Source organism: Accipiter gentilis, chromosome 19 (assembly GCF_929443795.1).
Source record: "Accipiter gentilis chromosome 19, bAccGen1.1, whole genome shotgun sequence".
Lineage (NCBI taxonomy): Eukaryota > Metazoa > Chordata > Aves > Accipitriformes > Accipitridae > Astur > Astur gentilis.
Genome location: NC_064898.1, coordinates 6,548,759 through 6,571,001, shown reverse-complemented (window position 1 = coordinate 6,571,001; position 22,243 = coordinate 6,548,759). Strand labels below are relative to the sequence as shown.

The 22,243-nt window shown below is 35.9% G+C and overlaps 1 protein-coding gene across 7 annotated transcripts in view; it reads left to right on the top strand.

The window, feature by feature from the left end:
- Window positions 1-21,831, top strand: part of NUP58 (nucleoporin 58) — a 38,315-nt gene extending 16,484 nt beyond the window's left edge. For 5 of the 7 annotated variants that reach the window (XM_049823028.1, XM_049823024.1, XM_049823029.1 and 2 more), the window contains 6 exons: window positions 33-151; window positions 2,244-2,326; window positions 5,062-5,263; window positions 11,248-11,346; window positions 14,157-14,252; window positions 19,724-21,831. In XM_049823028.1, coding sequence (XP_049678985.1) covers window positions 33-151; window positions 2,244-2,326; window positions 5,062-5,263; window positions 11,248-11,346; window positions 14,157-14,252; window positions 19,724-19,893 — 769 coding nt within the window. In that variant the 3' untranslated portion in view covers window positions 19,894-21,831. The remainder of the gene's footprint in view (window positions 1-32; window positions 152-2,243; window positions 2,327-5,061; window positions 5,264-11,247; window positions 11,347-14,156; window positions 14,253-19,723) is intronic. The other 2 variants (XM_049823025.1, XM_049823026.1) reach the window with 2 other exon arrangements.
- The last annotated feature ends 412 nt before the right edge of the window (window positions 21,832-22,243 follow it).

Genomic DNA, 22,243 nt, shown 5'->3' with positions numbered 1-22,243 from the left:
AATCATATGATTTCATTGTTTTGCTCCTATAGCTACTTCAGAATCTTGGTTGAGCAGTTTGAAGTACAGCTGCAGCAATACAGGCAACAAATAGAAGAGCTAGAAAATCATCTTGCTACTCAAGCAAATAATTCACACATAACTCCACAAGGTAAATGTTTCAATTTCAGTGTTTCATACATAAAAATTAAAAAATCTTATAGCTATAAGAAAAACTTAGTATTTAATCTCCTCCTTTGTTATTGTTGGCTTTTCTTGTTTAATATACAGAAATAAGTGTTCAGATAGATTCTGCAGTTGTTCAATGTAAAGATTTGGAATTAAAGGTTAAATTCATAAAGGTTCTTGTGCTTTTTAAGATCGATCCAGTTCCTGAGGTGGAATTTGTAAGCCTAGTTTGTTTTGACTGCTGCTGCATCCATCTCCTTCCATTGAGCATCTAGCTCATATAAGGCTGATGTTTGGTACCTTCTGTCTTGCACTGGGCTGTGTGACCAAACAGGGGTGTCTGCTCTGCCAGCTCCAAATCAAAATGGGAACTTTTCCTTAGTTTGGAGCCTGTTGATACTGCCTTCAGCTCTGACAGACTGAGAAAATTTAGTCTTGTTTGCTGCCAGATCATTCAATCTTGGGAGAATCTCTCTGGTCAGAGAATACTGACCTCTGGACAGTAGGCTTCTGGTTGGCCACGATTCCTGTGATTGTAGACACTTTTATCTTTTGGGCCATTTTAGATACAGGTCCTGCAATAAGCAGTGATTTCAAGTGCATGCCTTTTTGTGCCACATGATACTTGAACATCTTGCCATCACAGGATGGTACCTAGACTCTGGACCTTATACGTCAAAAACAAGAGAACTGTCTAGACCTAGCTTCCAGAATGGAAGATCTGCTGAATCCTGAGGGTCCTCTATCTTTCATGTGATCTTCTTGTCTGTCCAGAGTAGGAGAGGGATGCCTTCACAGATTTTCCTTGGGTTTTTCAGCAGTTTCTGCTATTATCTAAAGGTTCCTTGCTTGTGTGAGCAAGGCTTAATCTGTTGTGCCACCATGCTCAGACTGTCAGCAAATGATCTGGTGATCTACTCAACACTGTATTGTATATGTAGTCTTTACCATACAGGAAACCATGACCCAGAATATCTTGAAAACTTTCAAATGTCTAGTATTCAGTATCAATAAATTGCCTCTAGACAGTTTGGAAACTTGTGGCCAGTCTTCCTAGATACCGCTGCCTCCACAACCCTGCAGGTTGGCATGAGATTTGTTCCCCAGCTTTTCTTTTTCAGAAAGAAATGCAAAATTATAATGAAGAAATTCCCCTACGGAGAGGCAGACCTTTTCAGTTCAAGAATCATTGCCAGACCTACACATCTTGAAGAACTTGATAGCTACTATTTGCATTTCAGTAGGTTACATGCATCCTTCAAGGAAGTGCAGAAGCTGGTCTTTTCACAGTGAAAGACCACTTCACTTTTGTTGTCCACTTTGGTACATTGTTTCAGTGCTTCTTTCAGAAAAGCGTTTTTTTTGTCAGCAGATGCTTCATTTTGCCAAAACCTTTGAGATTTCCCCTTTAATGCTAAAGTTTTGCATTAGTTGGGTCAGTGCACTGAAAACACTTTCATATCTATGTGGGAAGTAGGATATCCTAAATCTAAGACTTTATGTAGGCAAGAAGCTCCCCATTGTGTTTATGATATGCTTGTGGGTAGAGCTAGAATAGGAGTTCCTGTGGTGCTTGTTAAGCATGTCTTTAAAATATAAGTAAAGCTTCCATTCTACTGCGGTCTCTTTGGCAAAATCAACTGAATACTTAACTGTGCTTTAAGTCAGAAAGAATGGAAAATATGTACAAATACAAGAAAACCTGATATAACTCTATGTAAAAACCAATGAGGTAGAATGTTCCTATGTAATTAGATAAAGTTAGGTTAAATAAAATTTTTTAGCTTTGCTAAGTGAGAGAATCATAGGAAATGAATTGCCATGCATATAAAAATAAATCTGATGAAAGAATACTTTCCAAAATACAGTTTGAAGCCCTACCAAAAGTAGTCCTTTGGTGACTTGTGGCTATCAGGTTCTGTATTTCCTATAGACATTAACTTGTTCTCATGCAATTATTTTTGTGCTTTGTGCTGTATGGGTTTTGGGTGGGCTTCTTGCTGTGATATAAACACTAAATCTTTTCTCCTGGTAGTAAGATTGTCACTTACCAATATTTTATATGCCCCTTACAGATTTGTCTATGGCTATGCAGAAAATCTATCAAACATTTGTAGCTTTAGCTGCACAACTTCAATCAATACATGAAAATGTAAAGGTATGTTGTTTTGATGTATTCCTGTGTATTTAGTGAAAGAACTACAGAGAGTCACTTTCTGAAAATATATTATATCTTCAGGTATTCTTTTTTTTTCCCTTCTGTTAAAGTAACTGCTTTTAAAAATTTTCAAACTGTCCTGGAGAAGTGCTTTGATTAAAAAAAAGTGACTCCACAGTCATTTACGTTACAAAATGTTTTTCATTTAACTCTTTTTCCTTTTTAATTGTTGATCAATTTTTGAAATGTCTGTCTTTGAGCTCATGGTTCTATGTTTTGCTTTTTGCCCAATGACCTCTTGATCTCGAGTGAAGATGATATAAATCTGCTCTTACTCAAATAGGTAACAGGAAAAAAAGTAGGTATTCATATGTAAAATCTTTCAACATAGCAAAGAATTTTGGTGAAAATTGTGTTCTGGCTTAATTTTTTTCAACCTGGTTTTTGTGGACAGATATATATATATAGAAAAAAAAGGCTACTGTTAAAAAATGCTCATGTATCAAAGGTCCTAGTTAAGTTTGGTTTTTCCATCATGGACTCTGGCTGGAATTTCCCATTTACAGTTCTGGACATACTGACAAAATGTGAATGTTCTACAATCCATAATTTTTCTTGAGATCATCACAATCCTTCTTGGTTACAAAAAAAACCTGGCAGAAGAGTACAAGTGTTTGCGATTGTTTCCGCTAAGTGACTTCCTTAATAGAAATACCTCTGGTAAATCTTCTGCTTGTTTCCTTCTCAAAGCTTCTTCTGCACAGTATTGCTAGTTCTCGAAACATCTGAAACTTTTTACTTTTCCTGAATAAAGTTCGGGGATACTGAGGATATTGTATGATCTAGATTCCTTGCATTGCATTACTTCTGTCAGCAAGGATATTCACTGGTTTACAGCTACCTGCCATCAAATATTTATGCTGCTCTTGGCTAACTCAGTTTTGGTATAGAATATATCAGCTCCTCTGTAATTTTGGCAGAATTACATGAAAAGGATCCCAGATGTGTTCTGGACTCTTTGCTTCTGAGATCTGACTGTAGCCTGAACTTATGTAGTGGTCTTGGTGGCGACACATTTTTGTTCCTCTTCAGTATGAAGAGCTGGGTTAGTACACAAGGATAAGCAATAGTATCTTCAGTACCTTGTCTGCGTGACTGAATAGGAAAGGCTTTACTTCAGCTTAAGTATTCTATTGCTTGAAACTAAGAGGCTGGTTTGAGGATTTTTCTTTGGGGGAGGATGGGGGGCTGTTGAGATTTAATCTAGTGGGTGGACATGAAGGCTGATATTTTGGAAGACACAATTATAACTAAAACTTAAAAATCAGAAAAATGGATGTACTGCTTAAGTGGATCTGTCATTCTGACCATCTGTCTTAGTTTTTCAAGCTAGGAGATGCTAGGAGAGGAGAGCAGTTTTTAAACTGCTGTCTCTGCCTTATGGTTTGTGAAGGCAGAGCTGTGACTGCAATTCATTCCTTTGTCTGAAGCAGGCTTTCTGGTTTGCACATACGCTTTGATTCAAAGGTCTGAAGTTGTAGAAAAATATGGCCTAAAACATCTTTGCGCAGGGCTAGTTGTTAAATATATTTACATCATCTGTGAACATATAGATGTATTCTGTATCTGAGGTCAGTGAAGAGTAAAATGTGATTGGGCACAATTCAAGTAGAGAATGTCATTAAATCATTCTGCATAGATTAGCCTTAAGAGCTGCTCTACAATGTCTAATGGCATTTGTCAGCTCCTATGGCAGTCAGCATGTCATTGTATTAAATCTCATCAGAGTTCTACAAATGTCTCTTCTCTCCAAAGGCAGCACTCTTGATGTGACAGTGAGGTCATTCTTTCTGTGTTTCCTGCTTTTACTGATAGATTTAGAACTACAGCTGTTCAAATCCTGAGTCAGAATTTTTGGACTGTAAGCTCCTCTTCTTGGAAACAAGCATATCATTAGCCAGGAACACAGGACATAGTACGCCTTCCATAAAATTCGATTGAACCTACTGTTCTTTGGTTTTAATAAATCTTTTGCATTTAAAGATTTTCTGTTAGAAGATGGAAATAATTCTATCAGTTCTTTAATTGAAGCCATTTATTCTTTTTATGTTACCCAAGATATCCATAGTTCCCTCATCTGTGACAGGTAGAAGTGGCTCATGATGAACAGGCCACGCCAGGTGTTGCCACAGAAGGTGGGCTTTTGAGGGAGGAAAGGGCATAGACAAGGGGAGGGGAATCACGACACAACAGATTTGGACTACTTGTTAGTCTAAAGCAGAATGATCTATTGCATTTGCACTGCATTATATAGTTGATGAAATGCATCGGAAACGAGCGAATTCTAAAATTCTGGTAGGTTCTTTAGCTTTGTGCTAAGAAAGGCAGGCAAGAGTGAAAGGAAGGAAGGCAACAGAGGTGAAGGTAATAGGGGAGCAAAAGCAGATTCCATGCAGAAAGGGTAGCACTGAAGAAGAGTGTATTGTTTGTTACAAGCTAGTAAGATGGCTGTATTTTGCCTTTTGGGTCCGCTAGTACAGTGATACAAATTGAATTGTTCTGGCTGTAGCTGATATAAAACAATTCTTTCCAGCTTATACCCTGACTAGACCCTTTCGGGTTGTGGGAGGCTTTTTTATTTTAAAATGTTTATAACTCAGTGTCTCTTTCCTTATTAAGTTAAGGTTTTATGTCAAATACACTGAACTAAAATGGCTTCCCCCCACCCTCTTCAGATGCTCAAAGACCAATACCTTGGCTACAGGAAAACCTTTCTGGGAGATGCCATGGATGTGTTTGAGGCAAGACGAACAGAAGCTAAGAAGTGGCAGAGCGCGCCACGTGTTACCACTGGACCGACCCCTTTCAGCAACATACCAAATGCAGCAGCCGTTGCGATGGCTGCAACACTTACTCAGCAGCAACAGCCTGCTACAGGTCTGAGTGCATTCAAGTTATAGATTATTAGTGTAACAAAAATAGTAAATTTGTGTAAAATTTTCTATGAGGTCTTCCTTTGTGTTAGACTAAAAATCTAAACATTGTGATGAGCAAAGTTACTGATACATAGCCAATAGAAAAATGCAGGGTAGACTTAGCAATAATTATACAACAGATACTTAATCTTGTGAATTTACTTGTATTAGTGATATTTACTGTGTTGTTCGAACTTACCCCTTGGAATGTGAGTCTTCACTCTTAAGTAACATCTCTGAATACACATAGTATAGCCTCTTTCCAGAATTGTATGGTTATAGTAAATTATTGCAAATCGGTGAGGAGAGAATATCTAAATGCATATTACCTTTTCTTATGTAAAATTAATATTGCATTTTTATATAGCACTTTGGAACTATAAAATGAAAAAATGCTGTAGAACAGGAAGGATAGTGGAGCAAACGTCTGTAGAATAGGAAGACAGATGCCTGGCTTATTATTTTATAGCCAACTCCTTTGTTAGGGTGATGTTGAGGAGTTTTTGCTAGCCATTCTGCTGTTGCGTCTAAATATTAGAGAATGTAGAGTGGATCAGTGGTTCTGTGTATGCATGTGTGTCAGAGGAAGGCCAAAACAGAGGAAATGCATGACCCACTACTAATGAAGAATAGATATGTATGGCAAAGGAAATAACTTAAGGCACCTTAGTTGACATTGTTATACTAACCAACACTTCTCAGAGAGGGACTCCTGAATGTAGAGAATAGAATTAATATTTAATCATTTAACAGAAATAAGATAAATTCAATTTAATTTTACTTGAACGTGGATATGTGTCTGTCAGCAAATTATGAAAATCATAGGTAACTTCATTCTACCATTTTTCTAGAATGTTGTTTATCGTAGGTGTGCTGAAAGTCATATTATCACCTTTTCCTTCTCTTGTCTTATAATAGCAGTCATATTTTCAATGGTTTTAATTAAAGACCTATGCAGCGACCACCCTAAGTTTGACAAATTAGTAGACTGTCCTTGCCATCTCCATAAAAGGAAAATAAAATGTTCTTCCAGCCCTGGCCTTTATAAACAGCAAGGAGATGGGTTTAAAAGACAAATACACCAAAATATTTTGAACGCAATGAATGAAGTCTTTATGAAATATTTCTTTTCTAAATTTCCATCATAGACCATAGTCTTCCTGTTGCTGCTATGTTAATCCATGGAAATTTGGTTGAAGTGACATCTGCAAAAGAGTCTGGTTTTAAACAGAAAACACGAGATAATGTAATGTCATGCTTCAGGATTTTTAATACAGATAGAAGTTGGCTTGTGCAACCTAATGTTGCCAGAGTAGTTCCCTCTCCCTTCATCTTCCTCCTTGTCTCATGGTTTTTTTAAATATTCTCCAAGGTCATTACTGGATTAGTTGTGTATAAAAGTCATATACCTGGGATGCCACGTTTAAAGTTACACCTGCATTTTTGTGAATTGGGGTGAGAGATTTGAACTTCTTCCTAGTCCAGATTCAAGAGAACTGCTAATAACTTCAGTAAATTGATGCCATTTATGGCATGACTTTGTGAATATTCTCTTAGGGGTAGGAGTTGAAGAGAGGAGGAAAAAAAAAAGGCAAAATTGATCTGTACCAACACACCTGATGTAAGGTGACTTTATACCTTGATGTATTTTGTAACATTTTGTAGTGAAAAGAGCAAATGGGAGTCAATGTAGGTTGGTTTTGAGGTTGGGTTTGGTTTTGGGGGGGTTTTTTTGGTTGGTTGTTTTGGCAGAGTATTTCAAAAGTCAAAAATGTGCCAACTACAAGAGTGATGCAGACAGAACAAAGCCATTAACTTATGTCAAACATGCCAACAAAAGTAGACAACAATTTGTTTACTATTTATTCAGTTGGAATACTGTTACCCTCCATGCAACTCACGTGATGATGGGGAGAAACAGAGGTAGATTGATGTTTTGAGTGGCCCTTCAAGAGTACTTAAAACTTAGAAAATGGAACTTGAAGTCTTTTCTGTTCCTCTAGCTCAAAAACAGGACTAGTCAGGCCTGACCTATTTCAGAGATATCTTAAAGTCTTAAAAGCTTGCTAGGAAGGAGAGTTACAGCTTTCCTAGATTACCGATTTCAGTGCTTGACTTTTTCCCAACAATTTACCTAAAACTTCTTAGCTTCAGATTAAAGCTGCCAATTTTTGTCTTACTCTTAGTGGAACAGGAAAAGAATTTATTCTTGCAGTTTTGCAGGAATCTTTAAATATTTAAAGACTGCCTCCTCTTCATTTCCTTTTCCTTGTTTGAGTTTTCAAATGGCCATTTGCTGCAGTAAAACTGCAAATGTTTGCATGTTTTAACTTTGTGTTATCTTATTATGAATTTGATAAACTATCTGCTCTAAGTTAAAATAGCATGTATTTCTTTAAGATCTAGATCATGAAGTGTGGGATAGATGAGGAGTGGTAGAAGATTATGACAGAAAAGACTATGAAATGAGGTGTATGTTAAGGGGGGGAGAGGGTGTCTGTGTAATACCTGACCTGCTGTTGCTGTTCTTGAAGATAAGAATAAACCAAGGAAATTTATCTGGGCTTTAAAGTTTTTGACTAAAATCTAATCTATGGTACTCTAGTATTGAGGGATCAGGATGGTTAGTGTCTTTTTTAAAAAAAAATAATTGATGTTTACATGGTTAAGTCTATTTCATAAGATTAATTTAGAGTTAGTTACTGTTCTTTCTCTGAAAAAGATAGATAATAATTTATTTTAAATTTGTGTTCAGAAGTTAAAAGTTTAGTAGCTACATCTAAGCTGTGGGATCAGGGAATGTTTCCCCAGTTCCTGGGTGTAGATACGCACCCTATTTATGTTCTCTCTGTGTGCCAAGACATGTCTGGCTTCTATTGAACTAATTCAAGCCAGTGGATCCTGGCCATATGGAAGAAAGGGAGCAAAGATGCACTCCACTGGTCTCCTGGGATGGATAATCGGGACACCAGGACTGTGGTGTGCACACTGAAGCACAATTTTTGTGCTGTTTTTTGAAGCTAGAGTTACTAAAATTATGCTTAAGTCTTGCTTGCACACAACTTTTCTCCCTAGTTTAGCACTTTTGCTCTGAGCATAGCTTTATTGGTAGCAGTGAGGCTGGTCATGCTTTTGTGCAGTAGCAGCTAGAGTTTTATCCACTGCCTCACCTGCACTCTCCCTGAGCAATCTTGAACAGCATGGAAGTTAAAATGATGGTGGCTAGTCTACCTGTTATTATTGATAGGACTAAAGTAAAAGATTTTGAAGGAAATCAAAGCCTAGTGAACTAAGAGCTGTAAATGCATGAGGCTGATGTTTTTCTGGTAAGACTAAGTGTCTTAAAGAAATGCTTTTATTCAAGCTCACCTTTCCTCCTCTAAAAATGAAGTACCCTCCCAAAAACTTAGTTACTCTCTCCTTAACTGGTGAAGTGCAGAGTTAGTCAAAGCATTATCGAGCTATTAGCACACTCTTATGTTTTGGCTTGACTCGGTATGAGACTGAAGTGCTAATGAGAAAGGATACTGAAATCTTTATAGCACTTAAAATTTTTATTGTGTAATTTGATATCAACCTTGGTTAAAATTAGTGTATTATTTTGTCAGAATCAGGTCTAAGTTGTGACACTAAATTTGTTCACTGTTAGGACCAGCTGTGATTTAAAAAATTGCAGAATGTCACTTTAGGGAATCTGGCTGACCTGTGTGGACTCTTTGTAGTGGGTCCTATTCATTAAACTGAAAAGCTCTACAGGGCAAATGTATCAAGTTTTAAAATGTTAAAATACTTGTTATAAAGAATTTGTCTTGTACCTATAATAGCCAGAAGTGCCAATTTTTTGCTAGTACTTTTGGCATTGAAGAATCTTTTATTACTAGGTTTTTGCTATTGAAAATTATGTTTACTTACAAGAACTGTAAGTAGTGATGATGCCTTCAGAACATTATGGTACAAAATCAACAAATATCATGTGCTGTTGCTCAATGAAAAGCTTGTTAGCCTAAGGCATAAGATCCTGTTTTATATAATCTGAGGTGTTTTAGAATAATGTTTTTTTACTGGTTCTAAAAAGCATGTTGCATTTGGTAAAAAGCTTGGCCTGGAGGACTGTAGTGTTTTGTTTTAATGTCTTCCACTAACAGTGCCTCCTACTGAGATAGAAACCTGTGCACTTGAGAAGGGACTGGATATGTGTTTTGGAGTTCTTTTAGTTTATTAGATGACTAACTTGTGTAGGTTTTTTGTTTCTTTTTAGTGATAACAGTTTTCTTATTTTTAAAGAGCTGCTAGGTAGATGTATCATTATTTAAACTGGATGTAAACAAGTTTAGTTTGAAATTTATGTGAAAATTTGTCATTATAACATGATATACTTTTTTTAGTTGAAAAAATAGCTTGGTTTTCCCCACTATTCCCTGCTAAGCAGAGACTGAAAGCTAACAACTTTTAGTTGCCCTTAAAATCTAGTTTAACACTACTTTGAGTATACAGATGTCGTTCAGCTTGGTTCACATAAGAATTTTGTGTTCCTAGCAAAAATGTTACTTTTCAATATACAGTGCCTTTCACTTGATTCAGAATGATTTTCCATTTAAATCTTCAAATACTGAAATTATTTTAAAAGCTTGAAATATTTACATTTTAAAACTCCTAGATAAATATTAGTGACAGGAAACTTTATAGTACAAAGGAGGAAGTTTTGAATGAAAATAAGCCCAAGTGTGATAATGGTTCAGGAGAAAGACTGAAATCATCTGAGCTTGTATAGTAATATTTGAATAAATCATCATTTTCATTGATATGGTACATAAAGTACGTTCAAAAAGATGCAGAAGGCTACCTTGAGGAAAGGTGTGAATGTCTGTGGATTAAGAGTTTGGCACTGTATCTTATCTTCAATGGTTAAAATTTTAAACTAGTGCACTGAAAACTGTTTGAAAAAGACAGGAGTATAAGATTGTACTGTGAAAACTGTCAAAATAAATTAATTATTTATCAGAATTAATTATTTTAAAATGTGTTAGTAATGGGCTAGCAAGTTGATTCTTTATTTCCCAAGGTTAAGGGCGGTGGGGGGAAGGAACTGAGGCTGTAAATTTCATCTTGGCAGACTGAAAATGTTTTTTTGACAGTCCTGCATCTTAGTGTGAATATGCAGGGAAAGTACTGTCAACTTTTTTTTTAATTATGGGACAAACTCTGACTCTGAAATTTTGAATGTATCTAATTCATTAAGGTACACAGAACTGTGCCTTTTGTAAATGTTTATTTAAACAGGTGGTTTGACTAGTTTACCTTATTGAATGGTGTTATGTAGCAGAGCTTAAAAGATCTCAGTTATCACTTGTGTGGAAAAGAATTGAATTGTCATGTTACTGTGTAATTGACTTGCTTAAAAATGAACAATAAATTTAATAAAATAAAGTCATTGTCTTGTTTTTTTATCTTAGCGTTCTGTTTAAATTTGGATGGAATACTTGACTAGTTTTGAAGATTCCAATTTATTAAATTAACTTTTTAATATAGTTTTAGTTACATTAGTGTCAGTGCTCATGTTTTTAATTTGAAGGGTTTTCCCTTATTCTGATTCCATTAATACAGGTGGCAAAACGTTGTTACCTATGAGTTCTCTCAAGGTTTTGATTAATGTTTTAAAGTGTAAGGTGAGACTGGTTAACTTTTAAAAATACTAAATGGTGTTGCTATGTTACTAGCTTTGACTAGTTTCACCTTACTACAATCAGTGGTTTTTTAGATTTTTTTACTAGGTGGATGTAGAGGCAGTCAGTTAAGTGAGGAATTTTGATGAGGTAAAGTTTGGGATCTTAATGGGATTTGTTGAAAGCAATGATGTTCACATTATCAAATACTTGAATAAATAAATAAAGAACCTCTTTACTATGAAAGAGTAAGGCAAGTTTGTTCTCATTTTTTTTATACCAGGGCCACAGCCATCTCTGGGAGTTAGTTTTGGAACGCCATTCGGCTCAGGTATTGGCACTGGCTTGCAATCAAGTGGCTTAGGTTCTTCAAGCCTTGGAGGTACACTTTAACTTTTCTAATCTTTCATTTAATTATTATACCGCACATCTTAATCTCTTGCAAACCTTTAACTCCCTAAGAGGATGATCTTTTTCAGGGAAGGACCTTGCAATCTGGCAGTCTGTGCTTTCCAAACTTCTTCATGTCTTGCAGAAGGAGTTGCTAAGGCTAATACTAAGACTAATAAGCCATTGTACTGAAAAACCAGGATGAATTAATCACATAGAAGTTCTGTTCTTAAACCTAGGGAAGTACATCAAGTACATCCTTTTGTAACTACAACTTGACTTAATTTTATGTATATGAAAGTTAGGCACTTGAGACATTGGGTCATGCCATAGCTAATCCATAGAAGTTTTTCACCTTTATGTACAACTCTTAACTATAGGGATTGATTTCTGCTTAGATTAAGATAAGAATAAATGCTAAAAAATTACTACAATTCTGGGATCCTGCTTGCTGAAACATACTTGCTTTAGCTGTCACTCTGTCCCTCAGTGCTGAGGTGGAAAAAGAAAAAATCCCTCTTCAAACTGAAAAAGCAACATTTGAAGGTGAGGGAAAAATACTTATCAAAATGTTAATAGTGCTGGTGGGAAATGTATTCCAAGAGGACACGTGACTGTGAAAGAGTAGGTGGTAATAAAGATTATAAAATTCATGTAGACCTTTCCATTTAAATGTAATGAATTCTCAGTAGTAGAACTACAAGTAGAATCTGTGATTAGTAGAATCTAATCTGCATGTAAATTTCCTATTTGTATAGGGCAGGGGTTCCTGTTCCTACAGCACAACTCAAAAGACACTAGTGTCCTCTGAAGCTTTTGTACGAGATCTGCAAAGAAAATTGTTACATCTGCTGAGCACAGACCTAATGTGTTGTGGTTTTTCTTGTTACATCCTCTCCTCTTTGCCACCTCAGTCTGCATCCCTGCATTTTGCCTCTTTGAGCCAAACACATGAATCAGTGTTGTATTTAAAATTATTAAATATCACTAGGTATTGGAAAGATGATATAACTTGAACGTTGCATCAATTTTACCTTAAATTATCATCTTGAAGTTATCTTTAAATCTACCACTGTCCTTTCTCATCAGATTTTAAGCTTTTTCAGATATGAAAGTTTGTACATCTAAACAGGAAAAATAACTGAGAATAGTGGGCTAATAGGAAAGTACTTCTGAATTACTAGGCTGTTCCCACAATGTTTTAAATGCCTTAAAACCACCATAAAATTCTTCCTTTTCAACCAAAGAGGTTGTAGACTACAGATTGTTTATCTGTGTTCACCAATCTTGCCTATGTAAATTAAAGAACATTTTCTTTTAAATTGGTGGACAACTGCTTCTAGTTTTGTCTTGGAGGCCTAACTTGTATTCTTTTTTTGCTAGTTCTCTGCTTAGAAGGGCATTTGCTTGCACTTCATCTATTCTGTATTAATTTGCAAAACTTTTCATCTTTTGACAAATCAAGACTTGTCTGATAGAAGCAAATGTAGAAGAATGAAGGAATACATGCAAAATGTCCTGCAGGTGTGCTTTTGGAAACAAATTAGCAGAATGAATACTGAAGGGTTTTTTGTGGTTTGTTTTTTTTTTTAATCTTGGGGGGTTTGAACAGGACAATTTTTAATGTATATTTTGAAACATCATTTTAATTGGGGAAATTCGCTTTCTTTTAATGATAAATATTCTGTCAATTTTGTCAGTGATAAACATAGAGGCTCTTGCATTTTAAGTATGTAAGATATTTAGCATAGGGATGCTATGCTTCATTAAATATTTGCAGACACCTTGCCTGATCATTGGTAATTCATTTCAAACTAGATAGGACAAAAGATAGGACTTCAGATAGTGTGTTCAATCCTTACTAGTTTTAAAATCTAAAATTTACTTCTGTAAAGGAATGGTGAAGACTCAATTTGCAGTGAAATGCAAGTATTTCCCTGACACTTGAAACATAAGATGGGGGCATAAATTCATCAGATACAAATATTCTTCTCTTTTGGAAACCTCTGGAGACAGCCAAAATCACAGAATGTATTTCTCTTACTGTTCCTATTGTCTGGCCTCTATCTCAAACTGCAAATATCAACTTACTTTTCCTTTGAAGTGATCTCATATTAATAACACAATTTGAAATCTTGAAATAGTTATATTATGAAATTAAAAATGTTAATTACAGAATTAACAGTATGAGTTTTATTAGAGCTATATGTTTATGGCTGCCCTTTATACAATGATTTCTCCCATTAAATATTGTGAAATTCTATTTCTATTCTGTATTGAACCTATTTTGTGGTTTCCTAGATAAAGCTGATCCCCCATAACCTGGGAGGGGGACGACTCTAAAATAAGCTAAATGTAAACTCAAGAAAATGTTTACTCTAGAGAACTTTTCCTTGTTGTGATTGAACACTGCAGCTTTCTGTAATAGAAGTCGTATAACGTGTCTGAATTTTCTTAGTTTTGGCCATTTGTTTACCATTTTCTTGCCAATTTAACAGCCATTCAACAGCAATTTTGTAAGCTCTGATAGTTTACTTCACCTGTTCTTATATCTTTTCCTTTACTCAGTTTTGTATTTTGAAGGAAGTATTTTCCTCCAATGCTTTCCTGTTTGCAGTTTTCTTAAGTCAATGCTGTGTTGAGAATAAAACACTCTTGAGACAATAATCCCAGGAACATTTGTTTACCAAATAATGCTTAGAATTATGTTTGGTTTTAGAATAGTAGCCCAAAACCTATGTGTCTTTAATTGCTGTGTCTGTAATTTTTTTTTGTTGTATGTCTTTACTATTATTCTACTAGGATTTGGAAGTAGCTCTGCCTTTGGAAGTAGTGCCACAGGAGCATCATCATTTGGGTTTGGAACTACAAGTAAACCATCAGGAAGTCTAAGTGCAGGTTGGTTTGTTTCTCTTGAATTCAAGTTTATCTTAAAGCAAAAGTATTATAATCAAACTGCTGCCCTCAGTCTAAGAAAGCTACTGAACAAATGTGCTTAAAGTTGCATGTGTATATAACAATTAAAGTAACTATTTATTTGCTAAATACACACTTTCAGAGAAGTTCTTAGGTTCTGTTAGAGGTCTCCTAGGTAGATAGTGTTGAGTGAGCATTAATCTTTTCTGGTTTATGGTGTCTATCTAATTAGGAGTGGAAACAGGAGATCAGATGCATCAGATTGGATCAGATGTAGCCTGAGGCACGGAAATGCAGTTACTACTTGAATGCATAGTCTATATAGTTACCGAGCTATTGAAATTAGTGTATAAATTTGTGACAAATGTACCAGCAATTTGACTTCCTGTGTTTAGAAGTAAAGTTTAAATTATTTTTTAGAAGCCCAGAATGTTTCCTTAAAACTGTTTATTTGCTAATCCTTTCTATTTGAACAGTAAGTTATAGATATTGTATCTCTGCATATATCCATAATTCATTGTGTTAACTACTTTGAAAACATTTCTGTGGCATTTGAACTACTCGGTACTAATTTCACTTTTTTGATGTAGTTTTGTTGGTGGTGAGAAAATGAAAATATGGATGCAATTGCTCCTTAACTCAGATGTTTGAAATCTTAGTCACTTCTATAGCTTGCATCTCTAATTGCTTTTTAAATAGGAGTTTGTTTTTGAGGCAAACAGTTTACTATAGTCTGTCTTACAGTCTTTCTTCAATGACAGATTGAAGGAGTATTATGTCTCCTGGGATTGGCTTTTGGTAGCATGTTTCTTTTTTAAAAGCAAAATGTTTTTTTTAACTGCTACTAATACAAACATACCAAGTGGCTGGTACTTATTAGCAAGTGCCCAGTACATTAGCTTGGACCACTGTCTTGTTAGTTGCCATGCTTTTAATTCTGTTTTGGTTTTAACTTGGTTAGTGATGGGTTGTGCTGTCAAATTAGGCCTGTAAAGTACCTTAAGCTTTGTATTATAAAGTGGAAATAGCTCACTAAGCTGGCTGTCTAACACTCATGAATGTGTAACACCCTTGTAAATTCTTGATCGAACATCTCTGATTTTTCAGTACGCTCTGTCTAAGCATCAACCTTCTTTTGCTTAGTTTTTAATATCATAAACAAGTGGAAAACTTACACTGTTTATGTTTTTATCTTGTAGCTTATTTTTCCTGAGCCTATATTAAATTACCTATTATTAATATTTATATAAATAGTATTGCAGCATTTCAAGCTGCTAAGTTGCAAAGTACATAATTTAGTTTTTAGTATATTAAAAAACATAATTCGAAAACTAGTAGTATGGATCAGTTGTCCATCACTAATAAGGTATCAAGCCAAAGCAAGTCTGTCTTGTCTCTGCACGCCACCAACATAGCTAATTTAGATGTCATTTCACTGCATTCCTCAGAACAGGCTTTGTCATGGTGGCAGTGCACCCAGTCTCTCTTTAGCAGTAAGAGAGTTGGACCTAATAAAATGAAGATTGTTTTCAGTTATCTCAAGAATATCGGCTACAGAAGGTGGTAACGAGGAATAAAAGAGATTAAATGTAATTCCCATCATTTTGTGCTTATAAAATAAAGCAGTCGTGAAATCTTGATCTAGACTGGGATTATGGAATAGAAACCTCTATAAAAATTTGGTAGCCCAGAAGCACATTAACATTTACATTTTTATATGAAATTCTATGCCGTATCGCTTCTGGATTGTATATGATCTTTAGTTTAATTTTATTGAGGATGTATAAATGGGTTTGAATGATGCCAGAGGCTAGCCTGATTATATATTTTTCTAATTTTAAGATGTCCTGTTTCTTAGATAACATCTTCAGGATCCTGAAAAAATATTATGGTTTATATTAGTTATATCTTGTTTCTGAATCTTTTTCTTTTGAAAAAGCTAGGAAAAGGGGGTGAATATGGCTTATGGGGTATAGCATTGTTACTGCTTGTGTTTAGATGCGAGTGCTTAAGTATTTTCGGAAACTAATGTCTAGTAAGTGTTCCATTACCCTGTCCTTCTAGGCTGCTTAGGTAATGCCCCAAGTCTCCTCCACATGTTTTCAATCAGTTTGTTGTTATTTTAGAATGGAAATTATAGATTCCCAAATTGCTTCTGTCAAGTGTTTGTAAGTTATGAGTTAGATTTAATTGCTTTAAAAGATTTGAAAATGTTTCTAGTAGTAATACTGCTCTTCTCAATTTCAGTTTGTATGTTTGAAGAGAAAATTTTGAGTCCTCTGAAAGTACTTTAGCATCTTCTAATAGTAAATTGGGCTTAGTCCAGGAGCAGTCATTGTGTCTACTGTGTCAGTAGATGAAAAGCTGAGCAACTGCAGTCTTCTCTCAATTTCTTTAGCGCACACAATTGCGAGATGAAACAAGTATCTCAGACTTCCCTCTGAAATACAGAGACATTGTAGAATGCTGACTACAAATCAAGTCTCAATTCCTAATCTTATTCATTTGGTGGCAACTGAAAAGGCTGATGTGAGTAGGATGTTGTAAAAAGCATTAAGACTCCCAAAGTGATGGCAAAAAGGAAAAAAAATCACCATTGAATTTATAGATACAATGTTAAGGGGTGCATGTACACACACACTATTTTTGTGAAAACTGAGATGCTAAATAGGCTTTGAAGAGCTGAGCTGAGAATTTGTGTTGGAGACTTATGGAAGAATAGCAGCCTCAGTACATGGGATAAGAGATAGTCAAGTGGGATTGTGTCTGGACGTACTCATACTGCTGAAAAACAGACCTGAATATAATCCATGTGTAACTATGAGCAGGTTTCAGATATAGAGGCTCATAGTACATTAGTCAAAGCTGTGCTGGAAATTCTTTTTAATCTAAAGCACCTATTGTAGCACGGGGGATGAGGGCAGGAATAGATTGCCTTTGAGATCTGCTGAACTGCTGTTTATCCCTGTAGCATTAAAATAAAAAAAACCTGTTACAGGGAGGTGTGTACCTTATGTTTGGCTTACCTATCTAAAGAGCTGACTGAAGCAGAGATGCAAAAAGCCCAAGGAATAAAGTGTACTCTAAGGTCCTTCAGGGGGATGCTAATTCTATGCCCTTGAAGGGCAGGTTGTCATTTACTTTCTGAAAATAATTGTTTACACATAAGTAATACTAATTTCAACAAAGAAATCGTTGATCACATTGTAGCTATGGTTCAAGACTTTGTGACTCTTCTGTCTAGAACTGAGCTATTCCGTGATTGATTTTCTTTCCTTGCAACAGGAATAAGACTGAATGTATACCTTGTTCAAGGTTTTTTCCTGAACGTTTACTCTGCTTTAGGGTTTGGTTTACTTTTAAGAACTTAGTACCGTGGCCTTGTTATGCTGCCATGACGGACAAAGCCATTTAGATGAATTTCCCTTCTGCCTTTCTACACTTTTGTGGCTGCCCTAAATGGCACTTCTGACATAACAGCTATTCGTTTCCAAGTTACGTCTAAATTAATAAGCACCTTCTCAGTCTTCTATCACACAGTTTATACATCTCTTTCTTATTCTAACATTACTCAAATAAAGCTCAGGCTGCCTTCCCTGCATGCTTCAGAATAATCCCTGCATCTAGAAGCAGCTAGGAGGAGGTACTTCCTGAGCACTTTACCCTTGCCTACTGAACTCCTGACACTATAGATCACATACAGCTTTATTATGAATGGCATTCATGATGTTTTCTATAGGAGGCAATGCTCACCTGTTATCTCAGATACATACTTAAAGTAAAACGGTAACTTACCAAGACAAGCTTTGATTATTAAAGATTTTTTTTTTTAATTCATGAGACACCCTGATGAAGAATAACCTTATTCCTCTCAAAATCTTACTTGGGATTCAGAGTTAGCAGGGAAATGGAGGAATAGTTGCATCTGCTTCACCCCTTACATCCTAGGATGAGACAAATTATTTGACAAAATTTAGACAAGGCCCAAATGAACAATATCATTAGTCACACTCTAGATCTGCACGCTCATTACATTGACAATGAGTTCTGCACAGGCAGCTGCGTGTTGAAGGACTGCAGTTACTGGAATGTAGGTAATGGGGGATTTTCTTGACAAGATGATGTGGTGTGTAACTCAGGTCCAGAGATTGCAGGAGGAAGAGTTTCATGTTATGTTTTGAAGTAGTTCTTGATGCAAAGCATCAGTAACAAGAGAGAGAACAGAAGACATCAGGCTTGTGAGAGTCACTTTGGGATTCTGATGAGACAACCAGTTGAGTTTTTATTTCTGTGCTTTAAAAATAATTTGGCATTGAGTTGAAGATCCTGATGGGATCAAAGGATTGCTTTAACTGTCTACTAGACGACTAACAAAAGTATGTTAAGTAATGTGTATTGAGAATATACCCTTTTTTGCTTGTGAATCAATCCCATTTTTTCGTAATATTTTAATTGTTTACAGGTTTCCGTGTGCAACTTGTATGAAACTGTTAAAATCTTAACTTGCTCATGTCATACTTGTTAGTTTGTGTGATAGGTTACCTTACTCAGTTTCCTGAGAGAGCAAAAAGCGGAGTTATGAAGTTCTGCTTATTAAGTAACAGTTGAGAAATTTCTAGCATTCTCTAATAGTTTCAATTATTATCCAAGTTGGTTGTGCATAACTGATACAATTTCACAAAAGAAAGTAAAATGCGTTGGTGTTAGTATTGCTGAAAACTGTAAGCAGATTTTCTTCAACTGATCTTGTTTGATAGCTGAACCAAATGTTCAATTTGTTTACCTTGATGGAAGAGGGTGGAGGAGTTGAAACAGTGCAATTTGCTCACCTAGTCATTCAGTTTTTCCAAAGCTTTGTTTTCAGTGCTGCTTTTTGGTTTAAGTCGTAAAGGGTGGTTTTTAAATTGCCAAGAATTCAGCAAGGATTTTCAGCCTTCTCTGCCTCTCATTTAAGGCATGGTCTGTGCCACATACGTTAAGACAGGCAAAGGTAGCCTAGACAGTAGGGCACAAGGCTGGGAGCTCTGACTGCAGCTTTGCCATTTACCTGCAGGGAGTGGAGTGAGCGGGCCATGGTCTGCTTCTACTTCTGCCTTCCCTCCCACCCTACGTATTTAGACCGAGAACTTGAGGAGTTGTGCTTCTTCTGTTGTACAATTTCAGTGAGGCTTTTGGGTGCTGCTGTTGTATGGATACTGGTATAATAGACTTGTGGTTTAGGATAGAATTCTTTACAATCACAGAGGTAGACTGCATTAGTGCTGTAATAAAAAAAAGTTGTCATAGCAAGTCCAAGTGTGTTAGCAATGCGGCATACTGCTGTAGATCCATGCTAGTATAAAGTATTAGAAATATTGGTAATAAAGTGGCTGGTGTTCATAACTCCAAGGAGGACAAACTTGCAATCCTGATATAACTTATGTTTTAAAATATTTTTCCCTCCCTCATATAAGGCTTTGGCAGCTCGACTACATCTGGGTTTAACTTCAGCAATCCCGGCATCACAGCATCAGCTGGCCTGACGTTCGGGGTATCTAATCCTGCATCTGCAGGCTTTGGGACAGGAGGGCAACTTCTTCAGCTGAAGAAACCTCCAGCTGGAAACAAGCGAGGGAAAAGATAGGCACCTCTTTTAGGGAAGGGGAAGTGAATCAACTTTGTTCATCTGAAAAGTCTATTTTTCTAGATTGATGCATTAGTTAAATTGCATCCCAGGAGATTTATAAAAATTTTGCTACTTTTCCCTAGTCTGAAATACAAAATGGAATCATATTGAACAGCTATTTTCTTGTGAATAGAAACCCGTTTATGTATTTTTATTTTTGGTCCTAGTTTTAGAAATGTTCTATACTGCATTATTATTAAAGAAACTTGTAAAACCATCTATTTAACCTAATGTTAGTAGCAGAATATTTTTTGTTAATAAGCTTTATACCATATGAATATATGCATATTTGTTTTTTTGTACAGATAAAATATATTCTAGTACAAATACTAGAGTTCATATCTTCTGTTCCTGGATATGGCCTTTAAATCTACTTCAGGGTGTTTTTGTGTATATGGATGTAAATATATACAGTACAGTGCACACATCTGTGTGTATGTATGTGTATATATATGTGTATAAAATACAGCTGTGCAAACCTCACCCCATAGACAGGTCTCCTTTTCTTTGTGTGTTCTCTTTCTCCATGTTCCCCTGTGGTCCCATATCTTGATGTTCTGAGGAGTTTCAAATAGTGGGTCCTGGGCTATGTCATCATTGCTTCTTGTGTTCTGTTGTTTAAGACCAGCTGACATACAATGTTTACTGTTTCATAAAGTTTGGTAAGTAGTGGTCAGTAGCTGGATTTTTTTTAACCTTTTTCTTCACCCATTTAGCAGCCAACTGTAAAGAAGAATCTGAGGTTTTGACACAGACATTTCATAGGTGGTGTTCCCAAACTGGTTTTGTTTTTTCTGCTGAGCTGAACAGTAGAGTGTTGCAGGACTTCAGCTGAAAGCTCAGGATGCCATGAGGTCTGTGTGCAAGCAGAGGGTTGTGGGGCTGGATGAGCTTTTCCCTGCAATTGGGGGAGACAGGATATGCTATTCTAATGAAAACCCAAATTAGCTGTTACAAAAACTGAGTTGATTCACTAGCTTCTTGTCAGTGCTACTAGCACTGACTTAAAAGCAGCTGCGTATCTGCTTTCAATACAAGGTATAGTACAATAACTTGCTGCTAAGGAATGGAGGAGGAAAATGATGCAATTTGAAGGTTAAACTTGTTGCAACAGTAGTTTATGAATCTTGCATATATTACAACATCATAGCTTGTTGTGCTGCATTTCCAATTCGGTGTGCACTACAAATAGCTGGGAAAACATCTTAAGGAGGGGTTAATAGCTCAATTGAATCTCTGCAAATAAAGATACAGGCTGAAGTGTGAACATGGAACTTTGGAGCCAAGTTGCTTTTTATGTAGAAGAAGTTTTGTATATAAAATGCATCAAACGAATATTCACAATCATTTTCACAAAAGCACCTTTTTTTCTAAAACAGTTACAGTGCTTAAGGTTTTTCTAGTACCAGGTCATTTGCTTTCTATTGTTAAAGAGTTATTACCATTTTGTATGTTTTGGAAATGTCTGCATTCAGCAGTGATTGCTCTTTGACAAATGTTTGGTTTGTCACTTGATCTGATAAAATTAAGGGAAACTGAGCACAGAATTCTTCACTTTTGTACTTGTATGTTATTGCATCTTTGTGAGCAGTCTCTTAGGAAGGGATACAATGTGGTTTGGTTTTTTTAATGTCTCGGAAAAATAAAGCTTACAGTTTAATTTCAACCTTTTTTTTAAACTTTTATTGGGCTGCAGTCAAAATCGTAATGTTTGTATTCCTTTGTTATTGCTTTTTTAATAGTTAATATGTTAAACCACTGGACTCTCTTGTAATGTATTAATTTGTGAAACTAATTCTAAATGTGTACTGTTTGTCCCTATGTGCAACTTACCATTGTGCAAACAATAAAACAATAATGCTGTGATCCTTGTAATAAATATCTCCCTATTTGAAAGATCGTTTCCTGCTGTTCTCCTATGTTACAGGAGAAACAAAAATGTCATCGGCTAATATGTAGAATTGTTTTTCCTAGAATTTATGTAGTGCAGAATTATCCTTGCTGAAGTTCGGGCCTTGGTCTTGGATTGAAAGTGAGGGGGTGAAGGGAGGTATTGTGGGTTTGTCTAGATCTCCTCACAGTGCACTATATAGACCTGGATCGTGCTGTAATGTAACACAGCACTAGGTATGGCTTTGTAAATTTGAAAGCAGTCTTTGCCTCCTGGGTACCTGTGTTCTGTTTCTTTTCACATTAAAGCAACGCTTAGGCTAAACTAAGGGCATAAGTGAAAAAGTGATTATGTAATAGAATAATGGCATGCTGGAGTACGAACTAAAGTCAAAATGGGATTTGAAATAATTATGTT